The following is a 22335-nucleotide window of genomic DNA, read 5'->3' as shown; positions in this document are numbered from 1 at the left end:
CTGGGACATTCATAGCATACGTTACTAATCAATCATGGTATTCTTTCCTGCTGTACCAAGATGTGGCCTCACACTCTTCATTGCTCTTTCCCAAGCAGTTGCTGTCAATTAAAGGGAGCTAGCACTGACATAAAACCTAGCCAGGTGTGGCAACACACACCTGTAATTACAGTGACTCAGGAGGCTGAGACAGGAGACTCACACATTGGAGGCCAGCCTCAGCAACTTAGACCCTGTCTCAAAATATAAAAAGAGTTTGGTGATGTAGTTCATGGTAGAGCACTCCTGGGTTCACTCCCCGGTACCACACACACACACACACACACACACACACACAAGATGAAAATTATTTGCCATTCTTTATACATTTTTCCTAGAACAAATGAAAAAAAGATGTGAAAAAGCTTATTGAGGACTGAAAGATAATATATCCCTAAGAGTATACATAATTTCACAATTTATGCCCATTGCCCAATGAAAATAAATGGTGGAAAAACAAAGGTGACATTTCAGCAGAACATGCAACTTGTTCAATTCTGAATTCCACCACTTACTTGCACTATGACCTGGAACAGTCATTTCGACTTTTTGAACTTCAGTTTTGTTGTCTGTAAAATAAAGGCAATTATACCCAGCTCATAGACTAAGGAGTTCAAATGAGCTGTTATTCATGAACAAGCCTCAAAAGAGAGAAAGCAGCACCTATCAAGGATTTGAGGAGGAAGAATGGCCTGTCCTATTCTGAGAGATGGAGATGGATGAGGCTTTGGTGAGATTTTCTAGCTCCCCTATGCCCCAGTGCAGGAACTGGGCTCCAAAGTTTTAACCCCAAAATTCTATTTTCCATTTAGGTCCCTGTGAGGTTTGAGGGAGCCAAGAAGTAAAAGGAAGAGGGCTATTCTGTTCAGGTATCTTGAGCAGGAGCTATAGGCTATGCCAGGCAAAAGGTTACCCCTGGACAGGAAAGAAGGGAATTTCTAAGGTCTCCCAGGTCATTATCTAGGGCAGGGGACCTACATGAAATGCGTGGCCTTAACTGCTAAGAGAAAAGCCCAGATGAGAGGGCTAAGCAGGCAAAGATCCGTTCTTTTTGACGCTGCTCCCCAGCCTAATGGCCTTCAATGATTCTTCTTACTCACTGATGAAGTAAAAGAAACCTGGAGGGTCAGACCCACTTTTTCCAAACTCATCTTCTAAATCTACCCCAAACCTATTTCTTCAGTCACTCTCTTCATCCCAATTGAACCATTTTTTTTCTCATACATACTTCCCAGCTTTTCAAGTGGTATTGCCTTTCACACACAGCATAGTCCACACCACCATCCATCAAATTCATTTAAATGAACAACTCTGTACTTATCCTGCCAAAGTGAAGCCTTGTCCAGGCTCCCCATTTGGGGTAGGATAAGCCTTTCTAACACATTCTCTTGGCAATCTGTACTTCCCTTCATTCTAGTATTTATTACAACTAAACTATATATATATATATACTATATATATATGGACTATATGTCTATATCTTCATGGCCTACCACCAAAAATTATGTTCAATAAGGATTATTTGAAAAAATAAATGAATAATCAATGAGAAACACCAAGATATCATGCAATATTGCAAAGTATATAATGTTTTGACAGGTCTTTTTTCTTCTTTTAATCATTCTTTGCTTCATTGTAATTGGCAAACTTATACTTGAGGGTCATTGTCAGTCTCCTAGTATAATTAAGACAAAAGTTTCCTCCAGATTTTCAGGAGATAAGGAATGGTGGTCATTTTGAAGCCATTTTTAAAAAATGTGATTTTAACATAAAGCTAACCAAACCTCTTGTAAAAATGGATTCCTCTGACTCAATTAGGAATTACACAAAAATCTATTAAGCCTGCTTCAGAAATAACAAAGAACTATCCTCTTTTCCTTTCCACATACTCCCCCTAGTGTCAAGAACGCCAAGCTAAGGAAGAAAATTAAACCCACGGGTCCAGAGCAGTCAGTTACTATGCTTCACTCACGTGCTTTAAAAAATGCACTGAGATTTCTTCATATCCCCTCTTCTGAGAGAAAAGGATGGACAAATGTCAGTGGTCCAGGCTGCATTCATAATCCTTGAAGTTACACCAAAGCTACAGTCACAGTGCTGTGTGGCCTCTGGCAATTGGGCTCAACAAGTACAGGCAAAATAAATCATTCCTTCTTCCAATGTCACCAGGTGACCTGGCCATGAGAAATGCAACCACTCAGAAAGTACCCTAATTTATCCATATCTCAGAAACCAACAAGGTAGCAGAAGTATTGGGTCACGCAATTATGCCCAACCTGGGTTCCTAGGCCCCCGAGCATCAGAGAAGAGTATTCTCTTTTGAGATAGTTTTGATATTTTAAATGCCTAAAGAACTTGTATTGTCACTAGAAATGAAACTGGAAACTCACAGAAGAAATTGGCAATTATCTTTGCCTTCAGCTAGAAATTTATCAGCTTAGGGTTGGATTAGCACTGCTTTTCTCCACTCACAAACAGTAGTTTCAGTTAAATTAATTTAAGATACAAAAATAATGGCTTAATGTGTATAGTTGGTAAAGAATAAGACATATTTTTAAAAAAGAGTAAGACATTTAAATTTGGAGCTGATAAAGGTTAAAAAAATAATAATAAAAATAGCCCTTCACAATGAAAAAAACTGAGACCCACTACCCCTACTACCCTACTGGCCTCTGAGATAGGGATAAACTAGACTGCTTTCTCAATGGTTGCATTTCTCAGAGCCAGGTCACCTCATAACATTGAAGAAGAAATCATTCTTGCCCATACTAGTGAACGGCAGTTATCTTCTGGAAGGGAACTCAAACTGACTTATCCATTTGGGCTTATAAATTTTCAAAATGTCCTATGAATCTATTATATAAAACTCAAATTCCTTAGCCTTTCAAATTCGCCTTTTATTTCCATTAATTCCACCCAAATTCCATAAATCTCCTTTGCCCCAGTCTTCCAGGTTTCCTCACCAACCCATGACCATGTTCTGAATAGTCATATGCTCATTCATTCAACATGTATTCAGTAAAGGCTTGTTATGGGCCAGTCATTATGCTCAGTGCTTCAGACACAGTAACAGATGTAGTCTCCATCACCATGAGGGATACAAACAGTAAGTTCAGGGACATGGGGAGACTGGGTTGTTCTAGGAGTCCATAAAAAAAGCACATCTGCAAGTTGTGTGTATGTGTGTGTGGAGAGAAGGGTGCTTTTTGAAAAAGAAGTAGCATTTAAACTGGGATATGAAGGATATGAAGGAAATGGCCAATTAACGAGAAAAATGTGCTCCAAGTTGAGAAAGTACCATACGCAAAGGCAGTGAGTAGGAAGCAGCAAGATTAGTGAAGGATATTTGCTCACTCTAATCCTCTCTCAAAGACCTCTTGTCCCGCAATCATTTTTTTTTTTTTTTTCCAGTACTAGGAATTGAACCCAGGGGCATTCTACCACTGAGCTAAACTCCCAGCCTTTTTTATTTTAATTTCCAGACAGGATTTCACTAAGTTGACTAGAACCTCACTAAACTACTGAGGCTGACCTCAAAACTTGTCATTCTGCGACTCAGCCTCCCGAGGCTCATGGGCCACCATGTCCAATTCACAATCTCTTCTTAACAGAAACCCTTAAAACAGGTTCAAATCCTCTTTCTTCTTGATAACTATGGCCAAAGAGTATCTTGCCCTCAACTGAAATAAAGAATTTTTTAACACTTACATGACACTTATCTACTACTTCTTTATGCAGAAGTCTATTCCTATACCTGTTCTATTCCCCCAGTATACTACAAATTCTTGGAGGGAAAAAATCTTTGCAGTCATTACATATCTCACAGAAGTTCATGCACATAGTAGGAATTCAAATAATTGTTGAAGTAGATTACTTTTCTTTAGATTCTCACACATCTAGCCTTAAACATAACTGGCATTCAGATATTTCTGTGAGTGAAATTGAAAAAATTTTCAAGTCCAGAAAAGGGTAATGATTGTGAAGAATCATACTCATACTGTGAAGGGTAAGAGATCTTACCCTATTTGCAACCTATCAAGTTAGCCTGCACTGTTGTATGGATGCAAGTGGAAGACAGGAAGATTCCGTGGCCAGAAACAAAAGATGAAATTACCAATAATAGCATAGCAAGTAGTGTGAGCACCAGCATATTTGTGCCAGATCCCCTTGGCCCAGAGTCCCATGGGTATGATGCAGAGAGGTCCAGGTGGATTCCTGAGCATGAAATGGGATGCATTGCAGAGTGGAACCCTGAGCTAGGGCAACCTAAATCTTTTCTAATAGTTAGCATGAGGCCTTTTGCTCCAGAGGGAGACACTACATTTTCCAAGGTTGTTTATTATACAAAGTACCTTTAAAAGAGTCCATAACAAAGGACATAGGAGGCCTCTGCTTACAGAAACACAAGAGACTCATGGATAATTATCTCCCAACAGTAAATGAAATCAGACATTATTACTATTTGGTGCTTATATGTGCCAGATCCTGTGTAAGCATTTTATATGCACTATCTCCTTTATTTCTCTCAACAAACAGTAGAAAATATTAACTAATGTTTAAGAAAATTTTTATAAATTAAGAACTTCAGCAATACAAGTATTAGCAACAATGGAGATTTTTCAAACACACAGGAGCATTATGAAGATCTCAGGGAGGAGCTCTATTAGCTGAATACCATCTGGACTCTCCCTCCATCTGCTTATCCCTCACTATTTATCTCTGGCCCACTTAGTAGAATATGATTACACCCAGCTCCTGAATTCACTTGTTATTGCTCCAGCCAGCTTCAGAAGATATTTGAGAATCCCTGAATCTAATTGCCAAATGCACAAAAGGGAACATAATTGGCCCAACTTTGGTCAGATAATCAATATTGTTTGTGTTGAGAGAAATTTTCACAGCAGTATAAATAAGAACCAATATATATTAATATATAAGAGACCACTTTTTATAACCATTACATAATTTAAGAGAAGTAAAAATATTGTGGTTTCACTTACTGGTCTTCCACTAACCTTTGACTCTTCCAAAGCAGAAAATCATATCACTTAACAAAATTATAATCAAAGATACAGTCCCCATTTCCAATCGTTAAAGTTACATGATTTTTCAACTTTAAAATGATGCAAAAGTATACCCATAAAACTTTCAGGACAGTGTTCAATAGTTACATGAGATAGTCAACACCTTATAAAATAGGCTTCGTATCAGATGATTTTGCCCAAGTTTAGGCTAATGAAAATGTTCTAAGCATGTTTAAGGTAGGCCAGGCTTAACTATGATGCTCAGTAGATTATGTGTAGAGATACTCCTGGAGTTACCATGATCTTGAGAAGTCGATTATAAATTGGAAACATCATGTCAAAAATGCATTTAATACACCTAACCCATGAATATTAGTTTAGTCTCTCCTACATTAATGTGCTTAGAACCCTTACATTAACTGTCAATTGGGCAAAATTATTTAACACAAAGTCTATTTTATAATAAAATGTTGAATATCTCATTTAATTTATTGAAAGTATTCACCATTAACTACACAGCTGAAAGCACATAGGGCCTGAACAATGTTTGAAGCACTGAACTAAAATTAACTGCTAAATGAGGGGGACACTACTGTCACAGAGTCAATTTCTGACTGCGAGTTGAAGCTGGCCAGCATTACAAGGGTATTCTACAGAATGTTGTAAGACTGGGGAAAAGATCAAAATTTGAAATGTGAAGCACGTTTTTACTGAATGCATATCCCTCTACACATATCACAAAGTCATAAATCAAACTATCCGAAGTCAGAAGCTGTATTAAATGCATTTTAGATATATGTTATTTTCAGTTTGCAATGGGCTTATAGGGCTGTAACACCAGGGAAAGTCATAAATCTACCAATTTTCCCATCTCTAAGACAATAAATTTATACAGTCATTAAGTTTAAAATAACGACTGCATAAATTTCAACTTGCAACATTTCTGTGAGTTACTGAATCATTTTAAATAATTATTTCCAATTTTTTATGACTGCAAATAACATTACAATACTTATCATATTAAAATACCTTACAGATGTGATTATTTTCTTAGGGTACCTTCTTAGACATAAAACTTAGATATTACTTTACAGTTTCATATATATCATTATGTCATATAATAATATACATTATATTAATTTCATAATTATCTGCTCACATTAAGAATCATCATTTTTAAAAATATCTAATAGGTAAAAATAGCATATCCTTGTTTTGCTCCCTCCATATACATACCCCAATTTTCAAGAGAGTTATTTATACTATCTCTCTCCATGAATTGTGTGTTAAAACATTTACTGGCGGTATTTGTGTTCTTTTAGTATGCCAGAGTGCTTAGAATGGCACTTGCTAAGTAGCTTTCACAAAATTTTTAATATATAAAGGTAGGAAACCTAATTAAGTCGCTAAATACCTAACGATTGTGAACTACTTTAGGATTTGTATTAAAGTCTCCGAATACAGTTACTGCATATTGTTTTCAGCATTTTATTATATAACGCAAAAGCCGGAGTAACTGAGGTCTGGGACGCATAAAGAATGAAAATCATGTCCACCAAGAAAAGCGGAGGAAATCCGTTTTCCTGAAGAGGGAAAACACGGACTAAAACAGCTGGTCCTCCAGCGCACCACGGGGCGAAGCAGCAGGATGTGAAGCAGCAAGAACTCGTCGCGCGTGGGACAACCAAGTTTCCCCAATAGTGGCGTGGGCTCCGCATTCCCCAGAACGCCCCGCGGCCGATGGACCGCAGCTCCCAGGCTGCAATGCGGTTAGGTTGCCCGTCTGCCACCATCCTGCGGAGCGTAATGGCCGCCGCTCATACTGGGGAGATTGCATGGGATTTTGATGTCAAAAACCGGGCGCCAGAATGTTCTTAGGGTTTTCTTAGGGTGGTAAAGGTGTACACAGGTTGGGAAAGAGCGGTGGGGAAAGCAGGCCATCTGAACCTTGTGAGTCCGTCTGGGGGAAAAAAAAAAAAAACTCTTCGCGAGATCACAGCGCCAGCACGCGAAGCGTGTGAGAGACCGGAAACTACATTTCCCGGCACCCTTGCGGTGCCAGAACTACTTTTCCCGAAAGCCAAAGCGAGCTCCATCTCGCTTTCCGCTTCCTCCTGGCTATGGCACATCTCGGGAACATGAGGAGTCGCTGGGTTTGGCGGCTCCTGCGGGATGGAGGCAGCGGAGGCCACTGGTTTTCAGCTCCCCGCGGGCGTTTCTCGCTGGCCCTGCGGAGAGGTGAGATGAGGCATTGTGCCGCCGTTGCCCAAAGTGCTGTCGAGAGAGATGATCCCGGTGGGTGGCGCCTGCTCGGATGAGCGGGAGGCGAGGGTGCCACGCCTTCCTCCTGCCACGTCTGGCGCTGGCAACCCGCTGCACTGGCTGGCAGCGAGGGACCGAGACGCGAAATACAGTACTGGGAAGAGGCCCGCCTTCCTCTACTGAAAGCAAGCTTCTGAAGGCATGGGTTTCCCACTTGGCTTCTTTCTGAGCCTTTTTTTTTTCTGTCACATGAGGCCAGAATTTCGTTGGTCTGTCAGGAGCAAACGTGATTGTGCTTGGGGAAACCCTGATTTCTTTTAGGACCCGTTGAGAAATATTCTCTTTAGTTGTTGGTCTGTAACCTAAGTTTTTGGTAGACTGCATCACACATAATCAGTCCAGGTCGGCCTTATTCTCGCTACCATATTCAGTCCCGTGCAATCACATGGTAGCCATTAAAAAAAAAGAAGAAGAAGAAGAAGAAGAAAAAAAAACACAAAAATCTGGCACCAGCAAGTTTAGAACAAGCTGGTATCCCTGTTCGCAGTATGTCCTGAAGAACATCTGACTTGACTTTGATAAATATTTTCAGGGTTTTGTGTTGCGATTTTTTCCCAATATTTTCAATTTTTGAACTCTTTAAGGTAGACACTTTGTACCAACGTTAGCATTCTCTGTGCACCTTCCTGAATCTTTGGTACTAGGTGAACTGAGACATTCAGTACACAAACACATCTCTCCCACCTCCATACTGTACTTTTTTTTTTTTTCTTTTTTTTTTTTTTTCCATTTACAGCAGTGGCAGCTGTAGTCAAGACTGTTGATCCTTCATCTGTAAGCTTGCTGTTTAGCTGCCAGGATCACTCAGGAGGTTTACCATTACATACTTTGTTGTTGAACATATATACATATTGTAATGGTAGCAATTTTGGAAACTTTTGAGAGATACATCAATATTCAAATGAAAGCAAAAAACTAAACATTTTTAGAGAATGAACTTTGAAGTACATATCATACTGGAAAATACATTGCCACAAGTAATTGCTAATATTTGAACATATTCTTCCACTTGAGTGAATATTCTTGGAGAAATTTAGTTTCCCCTTACAACAGTGTATTATTTGTTGCCCTCTTCACTGAACAAATATTTACTGAATGCTTGTGTACAAGTAGCTTAAATTTGCCTAATAATATCAATAGCCACGGAATTTGAAAACTTTGACTTCAGAGCCAAGGGAGGACCTTATTTATCAAGTCCAATTTTCTTTTCAAAAATGAATGAGTGAAGGCATAGGAAAGTGATGTGATTTGTCTTAAGTTTTATGTCCAGTAGTGTTGTATTCCTTGTTAATAACTACTTCCCAAATTTAGCAGAACATCAGAAACACTGGAGATGTTTTCTTTTTTTTTTTTTTTTAAATACAGATTCTCTTGGGGCTGGGGTTGTATCTCAGAGGTAGAGTGCTTGCCTAGCATGTGTGAGGCACTAGGTTCAGTCCTCAGAACCACGTATAAATAAATAAATGTCCATTGACAACTAAAAAAATTTTTTAAATAAATAAATAATAAATGTATCGTGCCCATCTACAACTAAAAAATATTTTTAAAAACTACAGATTCTTAAGCCTTATCCTAGAACTACTGAGTTAGTCTCTAGGGATAGAGCCCAGGAATTTCTATGTTTGCTCACTTATTTTACTAATCCTAATAATTTTGATGCAACCAGCATAGTACATGTCAACAGATCAGCATGTAAGAATATATGCTGTGATGCCTGAGTACTTGCCAAACAAACAAACAAAAAAATCAGTCATGTCACAGAAGTGTTTTAGCTCTAAAGTAATTAAGTACATTAGTATAAAACTTGCAACTTAGATTTAATGAGACACCTTTTTTACATGTTTTTTCAAAAGTAAAATCAGGCCTTTTCCAGCAAACAGGAGCTTGGTGCAAGATAGGCCAGAGTTCCAGTCCATGATGTAGCATGGTAAGCTGGTTAAGTCTTTAAACTTTGTTTCTCACTGTAAAACACACACACATACACAAGACAGGTGTGGAAGTATCAAATAACAAAGGTTTAGGGTTTGGTGCAGATAGGAAAGAGACATTCCTGCAGAGCTCTGAAGGATAAATATAAGTAGGCAAAGAAAAGGAAAGCTTTCTGAATGGACTGAGCAAAGTCCTGGAGAAGGAAAAACACAAGGCACGTTTGTGAAATTAAAAGCCCTTGAAAGCAGAGGATGAAGGAAGCATAGTGGACATGAGATGAGCTGTGTGCTCAGCAAAGATTTGGTGGCAGCGTTAAAGCGTATTTTCTATCCCAAATTCAGGAAGTTGATTTTTGCATGAGGTATTCAATGTTTACTGAAGTCAGAGGAAGTATATTAATCTGTCTATGAAACAATAAGATGTGAGACAAATCACTTGGCTCTCAGCCTCAATTTTCCTAGTCCATAAAATGAGAATTTTAAGGACTGCATAATAGGTATGAGAACAGTAAAATATTTATTACTGATTTTTTTCTCAACACAAAAGAATGACCTTTTAATCAGGAATAGGAGACTAAAGGTACCAAATCATCACTCCTGATGCAATTGTTATTGGAACTATTAATTTTTTTCCTCCTACTTTAAGTCTGACACTGACACATAAAGGCCTATTTCTTACCCTTTCCATGTGGCACTCATCCAAAAAGAATACTGATGCTGTGATAGTAATGTGTGTGTGTTTTTAAATGGTTCCACCTTTACAACTGCTTCCCCTTATCTCTTTGGTTAAATAGAATTCTGAATACGTTACTGAATCTTATCATTTGAATATAGAGTTGATGCTCAGGTTTAACATCTGTTTTCTGCCTACTAGTCTGAAAAATCATTGAGGACATCAGGTATGCCTAATTTTGCTCACTGTTTTATCCCCTGTGCCTAGAACATGGTCTGGAATTCAATAAGTATTTGTTGGCTAGGAAGATATCTAGAAGGAATCGCATTTGGTCTACACTAGCAGAAAAGTAGTGCCTTAAGTTGCAGCTGTGCTTTTTAAGTACCTAATATATTAAGTGGCTTAGGATAAATAAGAGAGACAATATAGGGTGATGGAAAGGACATGAACTTTGAAGCCAGAAGAACCCAAGTCTGGGGGCTGGGTTGTTGCTCAGTGGTTGAGCACTTGCCTAGCATGTATGAGGGTTTGATCCTTAGCACTATGTAAAAAAAATAATAATAAAGCATTGTGGCCATCTACAACTAAAAATATATTTTTTAAAAAGGTTCTAATCCTAAATCTGTCATTAGCTCTATGACCTTAAGCAAACCACTCTACCTTTTCCTAGTGTGGGTTTTTTTTAGTCTTAAAATGTGAATAACCTTTACTTGGTAGTTTACAAAGGATCTGGTATAGTATCTTGTGTTATACTAACAGGCAGTTATTTTCTTAATAAATAAAAATATTATATAAATTGCATATGGGTAGATTTCTCCCCAAAAGCAAAGACCTTATAATGAAATTCATAATTAGTACATTAAAAAGGACAATACTCTGTCTAGGCTAAAAATTGGGAATTTATTGAAATAGGACACAAAGTTATTTCAAAAATGGTATCTATTCCTAGGGCTCTTGTGTTGATACCAGTAAATACTCAGGATTTTAAATCAAGTTCATTGATTTGATGATAAAATATGATCCCACTATGTGCCAAAGCGCTAGGTGCTGCAGATATAGTAATTAAAAACACAATTAAGACTTAAATTCTGATTCAGAGGCAAACAAAACAATAATTAGGTTACTGCTGAGAACTGTATAGGAAATAAACTATGGACATATAGGGGAGTAGGAATATGGAAAGCTACTTTAAATAGGAATATAGGTGTAAAAATTTTCCATAGCTCTGTGAGAAATTTCTGAAGATTTAAAGAGAGTTGGGCAGTTTCTGTTCTCCAGTAATTAGAGTTGAGGCAATGATCTCAAAAGCATTTGATATGTATTATATTACAATTTTAGACCAACTCTTAACAAAACATTTCTAAATACTGAAAGAAAAACTTTATCAAATGTTTGCTATATACAGAATAATGCCATCAACTTGGATAAAAGAAAGGCATGGAGGAGTACAATTAACTTGTGTGAGGTTACAAAACTCCTAAATAGAAGAGCTGGAACTGTATTTAAATAGGTGGGTGAAATGGTTTAGAAGCCAAAGTGTGATACGTCTGCTATTAAAAGGGAGAAAAATTGTCTTCTCTTTTTAGATTTCTTGACCACCACAATCAAGGAAGGATATGACAGGAGGCCAGTGGACATAACTCCTTTAGAACAAAGGAAATTAACTTTTGATACCCATGCATTGGTTCAGGACTTGGAAACTCATGGTAAGAAACAAGAGTACTTCTTGAAGGAAAAAAATTAATTGCATTTATGAATCTCCAGTTAAGATTTATCACTATTATGAACAGTTACAAGTAACTATTTAAATAGTTATAACATTTCATACAATGGAATATTTTACAGTTATTAAAATGGTTTTGCTTGAAGAATATTTACTGATATGGGAAATACTTAAGATTTAATGAAAAAAGCACTGTATAATCATTTTGTGCAAAAGTATTCCAATTAAGTAAAAAAGAAAAAACTATAGGCTGATAACCTCTGTTTGAATAGAAGTACAAATGTTCAAGAATCACAAAAAAAGAACAAGCACAAAAATTTCCAGATATCAAAGTGGCAATTTAATATGTGATATCACAGGAATAGAAAAGTTGATTAATAGAATAGTATTCAAAGTCACATGGATATGAATTTTGTATATGATAAAGAAGACTTTCTAAATTAGGGAAAGAAAGGACTATTTAAGAAATAAGATATAATAAATGACTAGCCATTGGAAAAAATATACTAGATTTCCTTAGTGAAATTCCAGATAGATAAAAAGCTGAACATAAGAATTGTTAGGAATCAATAAGAAAAAGTAAAGCAATTATAGGAAAATGGGCAAAGTCAAACTAAATAAGCAGCACAGAAAAATATATAAATAACCAAAAATATATATAAAGGTGCTTAGCCTCATTACTAACCAAGGAAATACAAATTTAAGTACAAATTAAAATAATGCAATACCATTTTTATGCCACTTATTTACTGAGAAACAAAGACTAATAATATCTAATGTTGCTGAGGACATGGGAGGCATAATAGGATAGTAAAATTATTTATAAAGTACTTTTAGAGAGTTATTTAGCATTATCAAGCTTTTAATTCTAACTATTTTTTAAAAGAATATAACAATTAAATGTTGAGGAAGGTTATTCTAGTGGTCTGTTCTGATAAGGATGCCTACATTTAAAAAAATGTACTTGTTTGCTGCCTACAGGATTTGACAAAGCACAAGCAGAAACAATTGTATCAGCATTAACCACTTTATCAAATGTCAGCCTGGATACTATCTATAAAGAGATGGTCACTCAAGCTCAACAGGTAATACATTCATTTTTATCACTGACAGTTTCATTAGATGATCTTTTTCAAGAAAGGAAGAAAGAAAAGAGGAAGAGCAGGGAAGGAAAGAAAGACTTTTAATAAAGTCAGTATCTAGAGAGGCTGTAGAGTTAGAACAGTCCTAACAAGATTATGGCATAATACAAAGAATGAAATATTGTCATATCTTCCCATTGTGTGAGATAATTATTTGAATCATGAGATGGTAGCAAATTGTTATTGAAAGTTTTTCCCCTGCAAAGCCTACCACAGAAGAGCTAACTTTTCTATGTGATATTTTACTCAAGTCTTGTATATATTCTAGTTCATTTTTACAGACAGAAAGCTAGAAAGGATTAAACTAACATGACTGGGAAAGACTTCATAAATTGCCTGGCTAAGAAGTCTGGATATACAGATACTTAAAGTCAACTAATACTATTTAGTAAGAACTTAAAATGTAAGGAGCACAGTATTAGATGCTTTTCATAAATGAGCTTAATTGGAATAATGATTCATGTCTATCAGGAAATAATTAACTGTTTAAGAATCTATTTTCTGCCAGGTGCGGTGGTACATGCCTGTAATTCCCACAGCTTGGGAGGCTGAGGCAAGTGGATCACAAGTTCAGTGCCTACCTCAGCAACTAATGAAGCCCTAAGCAACTTAGTGAGACCCTGTCTCAGAGTAAAAAACAAGAAACATTTTAAAGGGCCGGGGATGGCTCAGTGGCCAAGCACCCCTTGGATTCAATCTCTAGTACAAAAAAAAAATCCATTTTCTTCTGATACTTATATTTTTAAATTTTAATTTTTCAAATTTAGACTTCCTCACTCAGGTAAATATTTCAAAACACAGACATAGAAAGTAGGATTTTTTTTTTTACATAACATTAGAATCTATTACATAAAATTTCTTTAAAGATTTTTACTATAATCTCCAGTTAATTAGACATTGAATATAGATGTTCAGAGATGGGGTACGCTGAGGGTGAGGATGAACTACGCCTACCCTACCTAGCCTTACCCAGCACGCTTACTCAGGCATTGGAGATCAAGCTCTGAAGGCACGGATCTATTTTATTTAGGGTTTCACAGGACATATATAGGCATATTATCCAAATACGTTAACATGCTTGTTAAAGTATAACAGAGTCAGCCTATAGGTGAACTATATGTCGAGGGTCCAGGTAGTATAAACAAACCAAATATGCCTAAGTAATTCTGCCCAGCAACAGGTCTGACTCAAAGGGCTCGGGGAATGGCAAGCTCCTGCACACAGCATGAGGCAAGGCAGTGCAGGCGAGCTCACATCACAGCTTTCTGGGATGCATGACAGAATGAGGCCTTCAAACTCAGCCTCAACAGCTGCAAAGACCTTCATTCCATGGCGAGTCTTTACCACTTCCTCAGTTTCTCTGTTCAGACTGTTTGGCTTACTTAGACCATGGTGTCAGTGACTGCTGTCAGATAAGCTTGAGGAATGTTCCCTACAATTGAAAATAAGACATTCATCTCCGTAATGATGTTTGCATCATTTTAGCTTAATTTTTCAGGTTCATAACAGACTAGTAAATTCACTAAAGAACAAGCCAACAATTAATGCCTAATGTGTCCTAAAAGAGCTATATGGAGCTACTAACGTTTTAAATAATTTACTCTTAAATTTTTAAACTTGCCTGTGATATAAACAGGGAATTAAAACTATAATTTGAAGAATCATCATGCTTCCAGGACCATGTAATACTATATATAAAATATAGGATTAGATATAGGAATGTTATTATTAAACTTCTGGCTTTTTGAAATTATTAGCGTGTGAAGTTAAAATCCCATTCCATCCTTGAACCTAATGTCATTGTTGACCCTTAGTATAAAATAAGGCACAAAGATGATATCATGAAGGACAGAGCTAAGGCTCAGAACTATCAGGCAAACAAGCTACCTACTTGATCACTTCAGAAAGGTCCATACTAACTGTTCAATCTTTGACGACTTCACAAAAATTATAAAGATCATGCCTTTAATAAGTTTGATCCCTTAATAATGGATTATATCTTTCCATTTAAATTTTTTTGTGGGGAGGAGCGTTAGGGTTTTTTATGTTTGTTCGTTTGTTTGTTTTTTGGTACTGGGGATTGTACTCAGTGCTTAACCACTGAGCCACATCCCTAGCCCTTTATATTTTTTAGTTTAAGACAAGATCTCGCTAAGTTGCTTAGGGCTTCAATAAGTTACTGAGGCTGGCTTTCAATTTGCTTCAGCCTTCTGAGCCACTGGGATTATAGGCGTACACCACGATACCTGACTTATTTAGTTTTTGAAGACAGGCATCTGTGCTATATGAGTCACAGCTGCATGTAAAGAAAGAAGTAAAAAGAAGCTATTAGAGCCACAGTACAATCTCTTATTCTCAGGTTCAAACTCTATAAGAAATCTGTAATTACATTTCACCTCTTCCGTATGTATTCACAATAATTAAAATGTGTTATATTTAATGTCATAGAACTCCTTTATAATGGTATTTGGGGAAAGAGGACTAACAGCCTCTTGAGGACACATCTGTAATGACCTCTCAGCTAATTTTTATAAATATTCAAGCAGAAATGAGTAAAAGAAAAGGAACCCCCTCCCCAGCAATATATGAGAGTTAGGGGAAGGCATAGGAATCATATATTTTTGTACACAGTTGAAAACATTTATTGTGACAGAATTCATATTTAAGTCAAAGCATCCTCTACATAAAAATACTAGAGTCAGACTATTCTATTTCAGCCATTAGATCACTATGCCATTGATAATATATAGCTAACAAAGAACTATTTAAAGTATTTTACATGCAGTATTTACTTAATCTTAAAAAAATCTAAGTTGTAGGTATTGTTATTTCAATTTAGCAATGAGGAGACAAAGAACTTAAATAACTTGCCCAAAGTCTCAAAGAAAATGACAGAATTTTGGTTCAAACTCAGATAGCCTAATTCCAAAATTCCCACTCTGAACCTTTATGAAAGTGTCTCATTTGAAAGTTGTTTTTAGAGATGTGCATTCCAGATCCTTTGAACCCAGAGTTGTATCTGAAATTTTTATAGCTTCTGCCATCTAAAAGTAAAATTAGTTTTAAAAGTTTTTCTCTCCCATGTCAATTAACAGATGACTGCAACTCCAGCAGGTACCCCAACCACAAATTGTAACTTTAAAAATGGGATTAGTGATCATGTTCTTGTTTGAGCTTTTTATTTATAAACGCCATTACATGTGGTTCTTCACAAGGTTATATACAATTATCTGATTATCTTTTAATAAGAGCAATAAGTGATGAGTCAGTAAGCTACCTAATTTTAAGTTTAGTGGTAACCATTATAGTGTTTTGTAAAGCTGCCTTAAATCATTACTACAAAAATGTCCCTCCTTAGCAAAGCAAAAGCTTATAAATATATTGGATAGGGGCCACCTTTTCTTTCACGTATTCTTGGGAGTGCCAAATATAGGAGAGATATGAGAGAATTTAAACAAAATTAATGTTGTGCTGATAAAAAGCAGTTATTTTAACTAAACATGCATGTATCTTGTTATAGTACCTGACTTGAGTCTTATTTAATACCTTGGTATTTTCCAATGATAAAAAATCTCTCAATCAAATAAAAGGTAATAAAACCTTTTCCATATATGTGTTTCAAAAACAAAGCATTTGAAGCAAGCATTTTATTGGGATTCATTTCATTAAGACCTAAACATTTAATTCTCTGGAAAATACATTTTTCTTCTTGAACCTCTTCATTTTTATTTTGGCATTTCAGATATGTCGGTTTCATGTTGTTCTTTTTTTAACTTAACCAAACAACATAATACCATGTAGCATGTTACTTTAAATTTCATGAAAACAATTCATAAATAAAACAATGGCATTCCTAGATCACTAGGTTATTTTTTTAATTTTGTTTTCTAGGAAATAACAGTACAACAGCTAATGGCTCATTTGGATTCCATCAGGAAAGATATGGTCATCCTAGAGAAAAGTGAATTTGCAAATCTGAGAGCAGAGAATGAGGTGATATAAGTTTTAATTTATTATTGATAACAAATAACTGCTCTCATTAGTATGCTGCTTGGTAAATAAGACCAAATAAATTTATGTGGTCCTTAAACACGTTTTTAGATTAAAAATACACTGTTTTATTATGCCTAATCTTTATGTGTAAATCAGTTTCTTACATACTGAAGAATAAGAATTCCATTTTATGTACATAAAACTCATATAAAAGAGAAAGTCTTTGAGCTTTTATACTATATACAATTTCTAGTGTAGCCCATCATAATAGTGTACTCAAAGCTGAAAGTAATATGGTGTTTTCCAATTTTTTTAAACGTATATTTTTTAGTTGTAGGTGGACACAATACCTTTATCTTTATGTGGTGCCAAGGGTCAAACTCAGTGCCTCACACGTGCTAGGAGAGTGCTCTACCACCGAGCCACAACCCCAGACCCCATTTTCCATTTTATTTCTTTCTGTACTATCTTTTCACTTACAAGTATGTTCCTATAATCAAAAATTTGTTGTTGTTCACTAGCATATATATTTTATATTTTACATAAATAGATATGTATGTATGTATGAGTGTATATAGATGTCCAAATTTTGCTAATCTTAGAGTCTCAGATTTTTTTTAAATGAATCAATATGGGGTTTGGTTTCATGCTAATTGTTTATGATCTTTCTTACCTAGAAAATGAAAAGTGAATTAGACCAGGTTAAACAACAACTAATGGTAAGTGAAATTTTTTCCCACTTTTAATTTCAGAATAAATATTGATTACAATATCATTTTTTAAAACATTTTATTTCTTTAAAGAATGAAACCAGTAGAATCAGAGCGGATAATAAATTGGACATCAACCTAGAAAGGAGCAGGGTAACAGATATGGTAATGAGCTTGTAAATGTAGTTTCTTGGTTACTTATTCTTTTTAATTCTTTTTAGTCTTTATTTTTTTTTAATCTCCTGCCACTTCATATCCTTTAGTTTACAGATCAAGAAAAGCAACTTATGGAAACAACTACAGAATTTACCAGAAAGGTAAGGGAATGTATAGAACTTTCTCCTTCATACATTTCTTAGCCTTTATGTGTATCAGTTTATAAGTTTGGACTTTAAAAAGCTAGCCCTGTAGAATCCATGATTTCGTGATAGCTCTTGTAGTTAACCAGCACTTTGTGGGAGGCTTCCGCCAGGTAAATGGTTGTACATGAGCTGTGACCTTGCATTAAGAATCAAACTTTCTGTATAGAATACTTTTAACTAAATTATTTTTACAGAGACAGTAACTGTGTCTTAAAAGACAGATATGCTATTAGTATTTAAGTGCCTAGGTTTAAATAAATACTTATCTTAAAATTTTGTTGAAAACTAGTGAGTATTTGTTGCCAGATACTATTTTACATGCTTTACTTCTGTTAATTTATTTAATCTTCATATCAGCCTGTGGAAAGTAGGTACTATTATTCCCACTTTACCAGTTTGGAAGATGAGGCACAGAAAAGTTAAGGTCACATAGCTAATGAATGGTGGAGCTGAGATGAGAACCTGGATTCTAAACCCTGTATTTAAATTTACTGCTTACCTTCTCAGTAATCCTTAAATGTAATCATGATTTAATCTCTCGCTTGAGTAAACCCGGGGTGCTTTTTGACTCAGCCTAGTCTTTTTCTTAAAAGTTAGAAGCCATCTGACCTTATTAATTACCCTATATTACATATATGACTACATGACCAGTATGATTCTACATGTACAACCAGAAGAATGAGAAATTATATTCCATATATGTATGATGTGTCAAGTGCATTCTACTGTCATGTATAACTAATTAGAACAAATTTTTAAAAGGTTAGACGTCATTTGGCTTTCCAATATAGAAAACACATTACTATGCTTAAAATTTATAGAAGGGAAGGCCACATTTATTCTTTCAAGAATCCTATTTTCTTACTTCTTGGCCAGAGAAAATAGATAAGGAATTAAGCAAATTGTCTCACAACTAATTTCTGAGCTCTGGCCCTTGTATATTCACCATTAGATGTATCTGCCAGCCCCTTGTATATTGGTCCCAATTCATATTATATATTGGGTTTTTTTTTTTGCAGAGTATATTTAAAATTTTAATTATAACATCCTAAGGACTTTATAAATAAAGTGATAGTTCTGATATTAAAATTTTTGCTTCTCATTTTATCATCTTATATATTTAGGTCTCAGGTGTCCTATTTGAGGTTTTTAGAATATGCCCCACATGTGTTAATCCTAAGAAATTATCTCCAATGTGAAAATTGGGAGGATATAATTTGTTCCTTTGTGTTCATTTAATTTTTTTAAATATCACTATGCTTTTACTGTGTTTCCCCAATGAAAATGTTTATAATGCACAATTAACACCTAAATATTTCTAATGTGAATATTTGTGCATAATACTGTGGGACAAAATTTAGTTCTCTTATTTATTTTTATTTACTACAGGATACTCAAACCAAAAGTGTTATTTCAGAAACCAGTAATAAAATTGACACTGAAATTGCTTCCTTAAAAACACTGATGGAGTCTAATAAACTTGAGACAGTTCGTTATCTTGCAGGTAAGACTGCCAGAAAAGGAATACTGTCATTCAATTTTTGGACCTGTTGTTTCCTACCTCTTAAGGTAACTGTGTAGATACAGAAGAAAAGGAGAAAGTATAATGATGCTTTTATTGCTTGGGCCCCTATAATGCCTGAAGAATGTTCCAGTCCCAAAGTATAAGTTCACCAGGCAACTCTGCAACTTACTAATGGGACAAAGCATATAGGTAGCAAAGAAGTGTATAAACCCAAGGATAAAATGATATAAGGATACAATAAAATTTTTCTTTTATTGCTTATATTCTTCCTGAAGGATTTGAGTGGGATTAGAAAAAAAATCACCAAAGTAGATGTAGGCCATTAAAAACCATACCAGGCAAAGGGTAGTGGAGAGTTGGAAGTAACTTCTTATCTTCAGTCAATTGCCTGAGCCCAGACAGTACCCCAAAGTTAGATTTTATTCTATTTATTTTATTCATGTACTAAGCTCCTTAATTACCATCTGACAGGACAGTTGTACAGCCCTAATAAATTAGGAAGAATACACTAGTCAAGTGGTATTTGTCCTTTATCTTTCTTTTTACAAATCTCCTATTGTTTGTATATTTACAAGTCTCCTATTGATGTATATTTACTATTAGTAGCATGTATCTTTTCTTCTGTATACAAATATATACCTTTAAAAAACAATTAGATTATATATTACAGTCAACTATACTCTTTAAAATGTAATCAAATGTCTTATTTTTCAACTTCAGAACATACCTACATGTCTTTTTATTAGAATGCATAGTATTCCATTGCCTAAAAATGCTATAATTTATCTAATCCTCTATTAACAGGTGTTTTCCTCCCAATTTTTCATTATTAGGAATAGTATTACACTGAATAACTATATATATGTATGTTTGAATAAATACACATAATACCCATCTTTGTACACATGTGCTAGTGTGTTCCTATGTAACAAGCTGTCGTGCCCATTTAAAATTTGGGGTCAAAAAGATACATATTTTAAATTTTTGTATTAATGAATTTCCATCCAGAATAAAATCCTGAATTATACTATTAGTGGTTTTCTGGGTGGCCACCACTGGTGTTGGGATGTTAGGAGGGGTGAAGAATGAGTCCAAGCCGTAGCTGATGCATATACCCTTCCTTTCTTCAGTTAAAATGGTTCAACTTTTATCTCTTTAAAACATTGGGTTTCTGCTTCAAGATTTATTTGAAGAAACTATTCTAAGGCTAAAACAAACCAACTAAAATAAACTCTACTAACGTTTCTGGACCTAAAGACCTTCAAAACAGCCCAGTTTAGAGTATCCATTTCCTCTTTCAAGATTGATCCCAAAGTAACAAAGGTTAGGAAGGACTTGAGGTTTACCTACAATCTTAGTTTAAAATAAAATAAGATGGTAATGGTCTCCAAAAAGTTTCATTCAGAAGTGGAGATATACAAAGCAGAATCGAATAGACTTAGTGGCAGTAACAAAAGAAATAAGTTAGTCATTTAGAAAGACTTTTCTAAGTCATCCTCCTTTCTGTTTTTTACTGAGAGCTTAGAGCCAACAATACTGAGGAATTTTTCTCCTTATCTGTCTACAAATATGTGCTATTACTATGTGTTGTTAATGGTAATCCTTTTAGGAAGCTAAAAATTCCATACTTTAAACAAGTAGGAAGTTAATGTCCTGAGTGGATCTGTTGGTTCCTGAGATATTGCCTGTAAGACAGTAAGACCCAATTTATCTGAGATTCACATATTGAATTCAGTCATGAATGGGGAAAAGGGGAATAAAAAGTCCTAGTTCAGCTGTCAAAGTCCCAGCATTAAATATCTTGCATTTTCCTTGAAGAAGATATCCTTATCAATATGTCTTAATTAGTTTGGTTTAATTGGTATCCCAGCTTATATCAGTCAGTAGTCTTTTAATTTTAAATATTATATATCCAACTTGAACTAGCTTAGGCTTATTTTCAAATTATGGAAAGTCAGAGGCATATCCTAACCAGAAGGATAACTGGTAACAGAATTTACTCTATACTGTCTCTGAATGTCCACCTCACTTTCTCATACTTTCTTCATGAGTTGCAAACATTACCCCCAGTGGCTTCTAGACTCGTATCATTCATTCTCACCAACCAAGGTAGATTACTCGCCTTCCTTAGTTCCATTCAGAAAATTCCAAGAAGTAGTCTGAATGGTCCCTCTTGGGACTGCAGTTCCCTTTGGCCCAGATCACTATTGCCAAGGAAGCAACAGCTATAAGGTAATGGTAGTTCCATTTAATCTGTGTTACTGTAAAAGATTCTGTTCTGGGCAGAAAAGTCATAGTATAAAGCTAACATTTGTGGGATACTTGAAATTACCAAGCACATGGCTTACCTAAGCATTTTACATATATGTAGGTTGTCTCCTTAGGCCATAGAAGATAAACAGCAAACTTAAAAGTAATTTGGGATGTCTCCATGATTATTAGCACAGAAACAAGAAGAAATGAAAGCTAAAATAACAGGAACAAGAAATGAAGAAAAACTAAATGGAGAAACACTTGTATATTCTAATAAAGGAATGAAATTCCTTCCTCCTCACAATAAATTTATCAGCTCTCAAATTAGCAAGAAATAAAAATCACCTAGATAGCACATGTAGCTCAAAAAAAAAATGTATAAATAAGGCTAAATGAAGAGCTTTCAAAAAAAACAATTTTGGAGTCAGGTATACCCGTACTTGAACCCTGGCTTCACCATTTGCTAGTCATGTAACTTTGAGCTTGTTGCCACATCAAAACAACAGGGATAATACCACCAATCTCACAGGATTTTAACTATGACTAAATAAGGTAATGTATATAATTGCTTAGCACAGTACCTGACATATGGTAAATAGTAGCAGGATCAAATAGGATAATGTATAATTGCCCAGTGGCAA

The 22335-nt window shown here is 35.4% G+C and overlaps 1 protein-coding gene across 5 annotated transcripts in view; it reads left to right on the top strand.

Moving 5' to 3' along the window:
• Nucleotides 1-6860: 6860 nt before the first annotated feature.
• Nucleotides 6861-22335, top strand: part of CCDC90B (coiled-coil domain containing 90B) — a 17454-nt gene continuing 1979 nt past the window's right edge. Inside the window, exons 1-8 of one of the 5 annotated variants that reach the window (XM_079105621.1) lie at nucleotides 6861-7301; nucleotides 11573-11692; nucleotides 12691-12794; nucleotides 16743-16844; nucleotides 17522-17563; nucleotides 17648-17719; nucleotides 17818-17871; nucleotides 19306-19485. In XM_079105621.1, the coding sequence (XP_078961747.1) occupies nucleotides 7184-7301; nucleotides 11573-11692; nucleotides 12691-12794; nucleotides 16743-16844; nucleotides 17522-17563; nucleotides 17648-17719; nucleotides 17818-17871; nucleotides 19306-19485 (792 nt within the window). In that variant the 5' untranslated portion in view covers nucleotides 6861-7183. The remainder of the gene's footprint in view (nucleotides 7302-11572; nucleotides 11693-12690; nucleotides 12795-16742; nucleotides 16845-17521; nucleotides 17564-17647; nucleotides 17720-17817; nucleotides 17872-19305; nucleotides 19486-22335) is intronic. The other 4 variants (XM_079105623.1, XM_079105624.1, XM_079105622.1 and 1 more) reach the window with 4 other exon arrangements.

The sequence above is a fragment of the Sciurus vulgaris genome, assembly GCF_902686455.1.
Source record: "Sciurus vulgaris genome assembly, chromosome: 11".
Taxonomy (NCBI): Eukaryota; Metazoa; Chordata; class Mammalia; order Rodentia; family Sciuridae; genus Sciurus; species Sciurus vulgaris.
The sequence above is the reverse complement of the archived record's forward strand: the minus strand, read 5'-3'. Positions and strand labels throughout refer to the sequence as shown.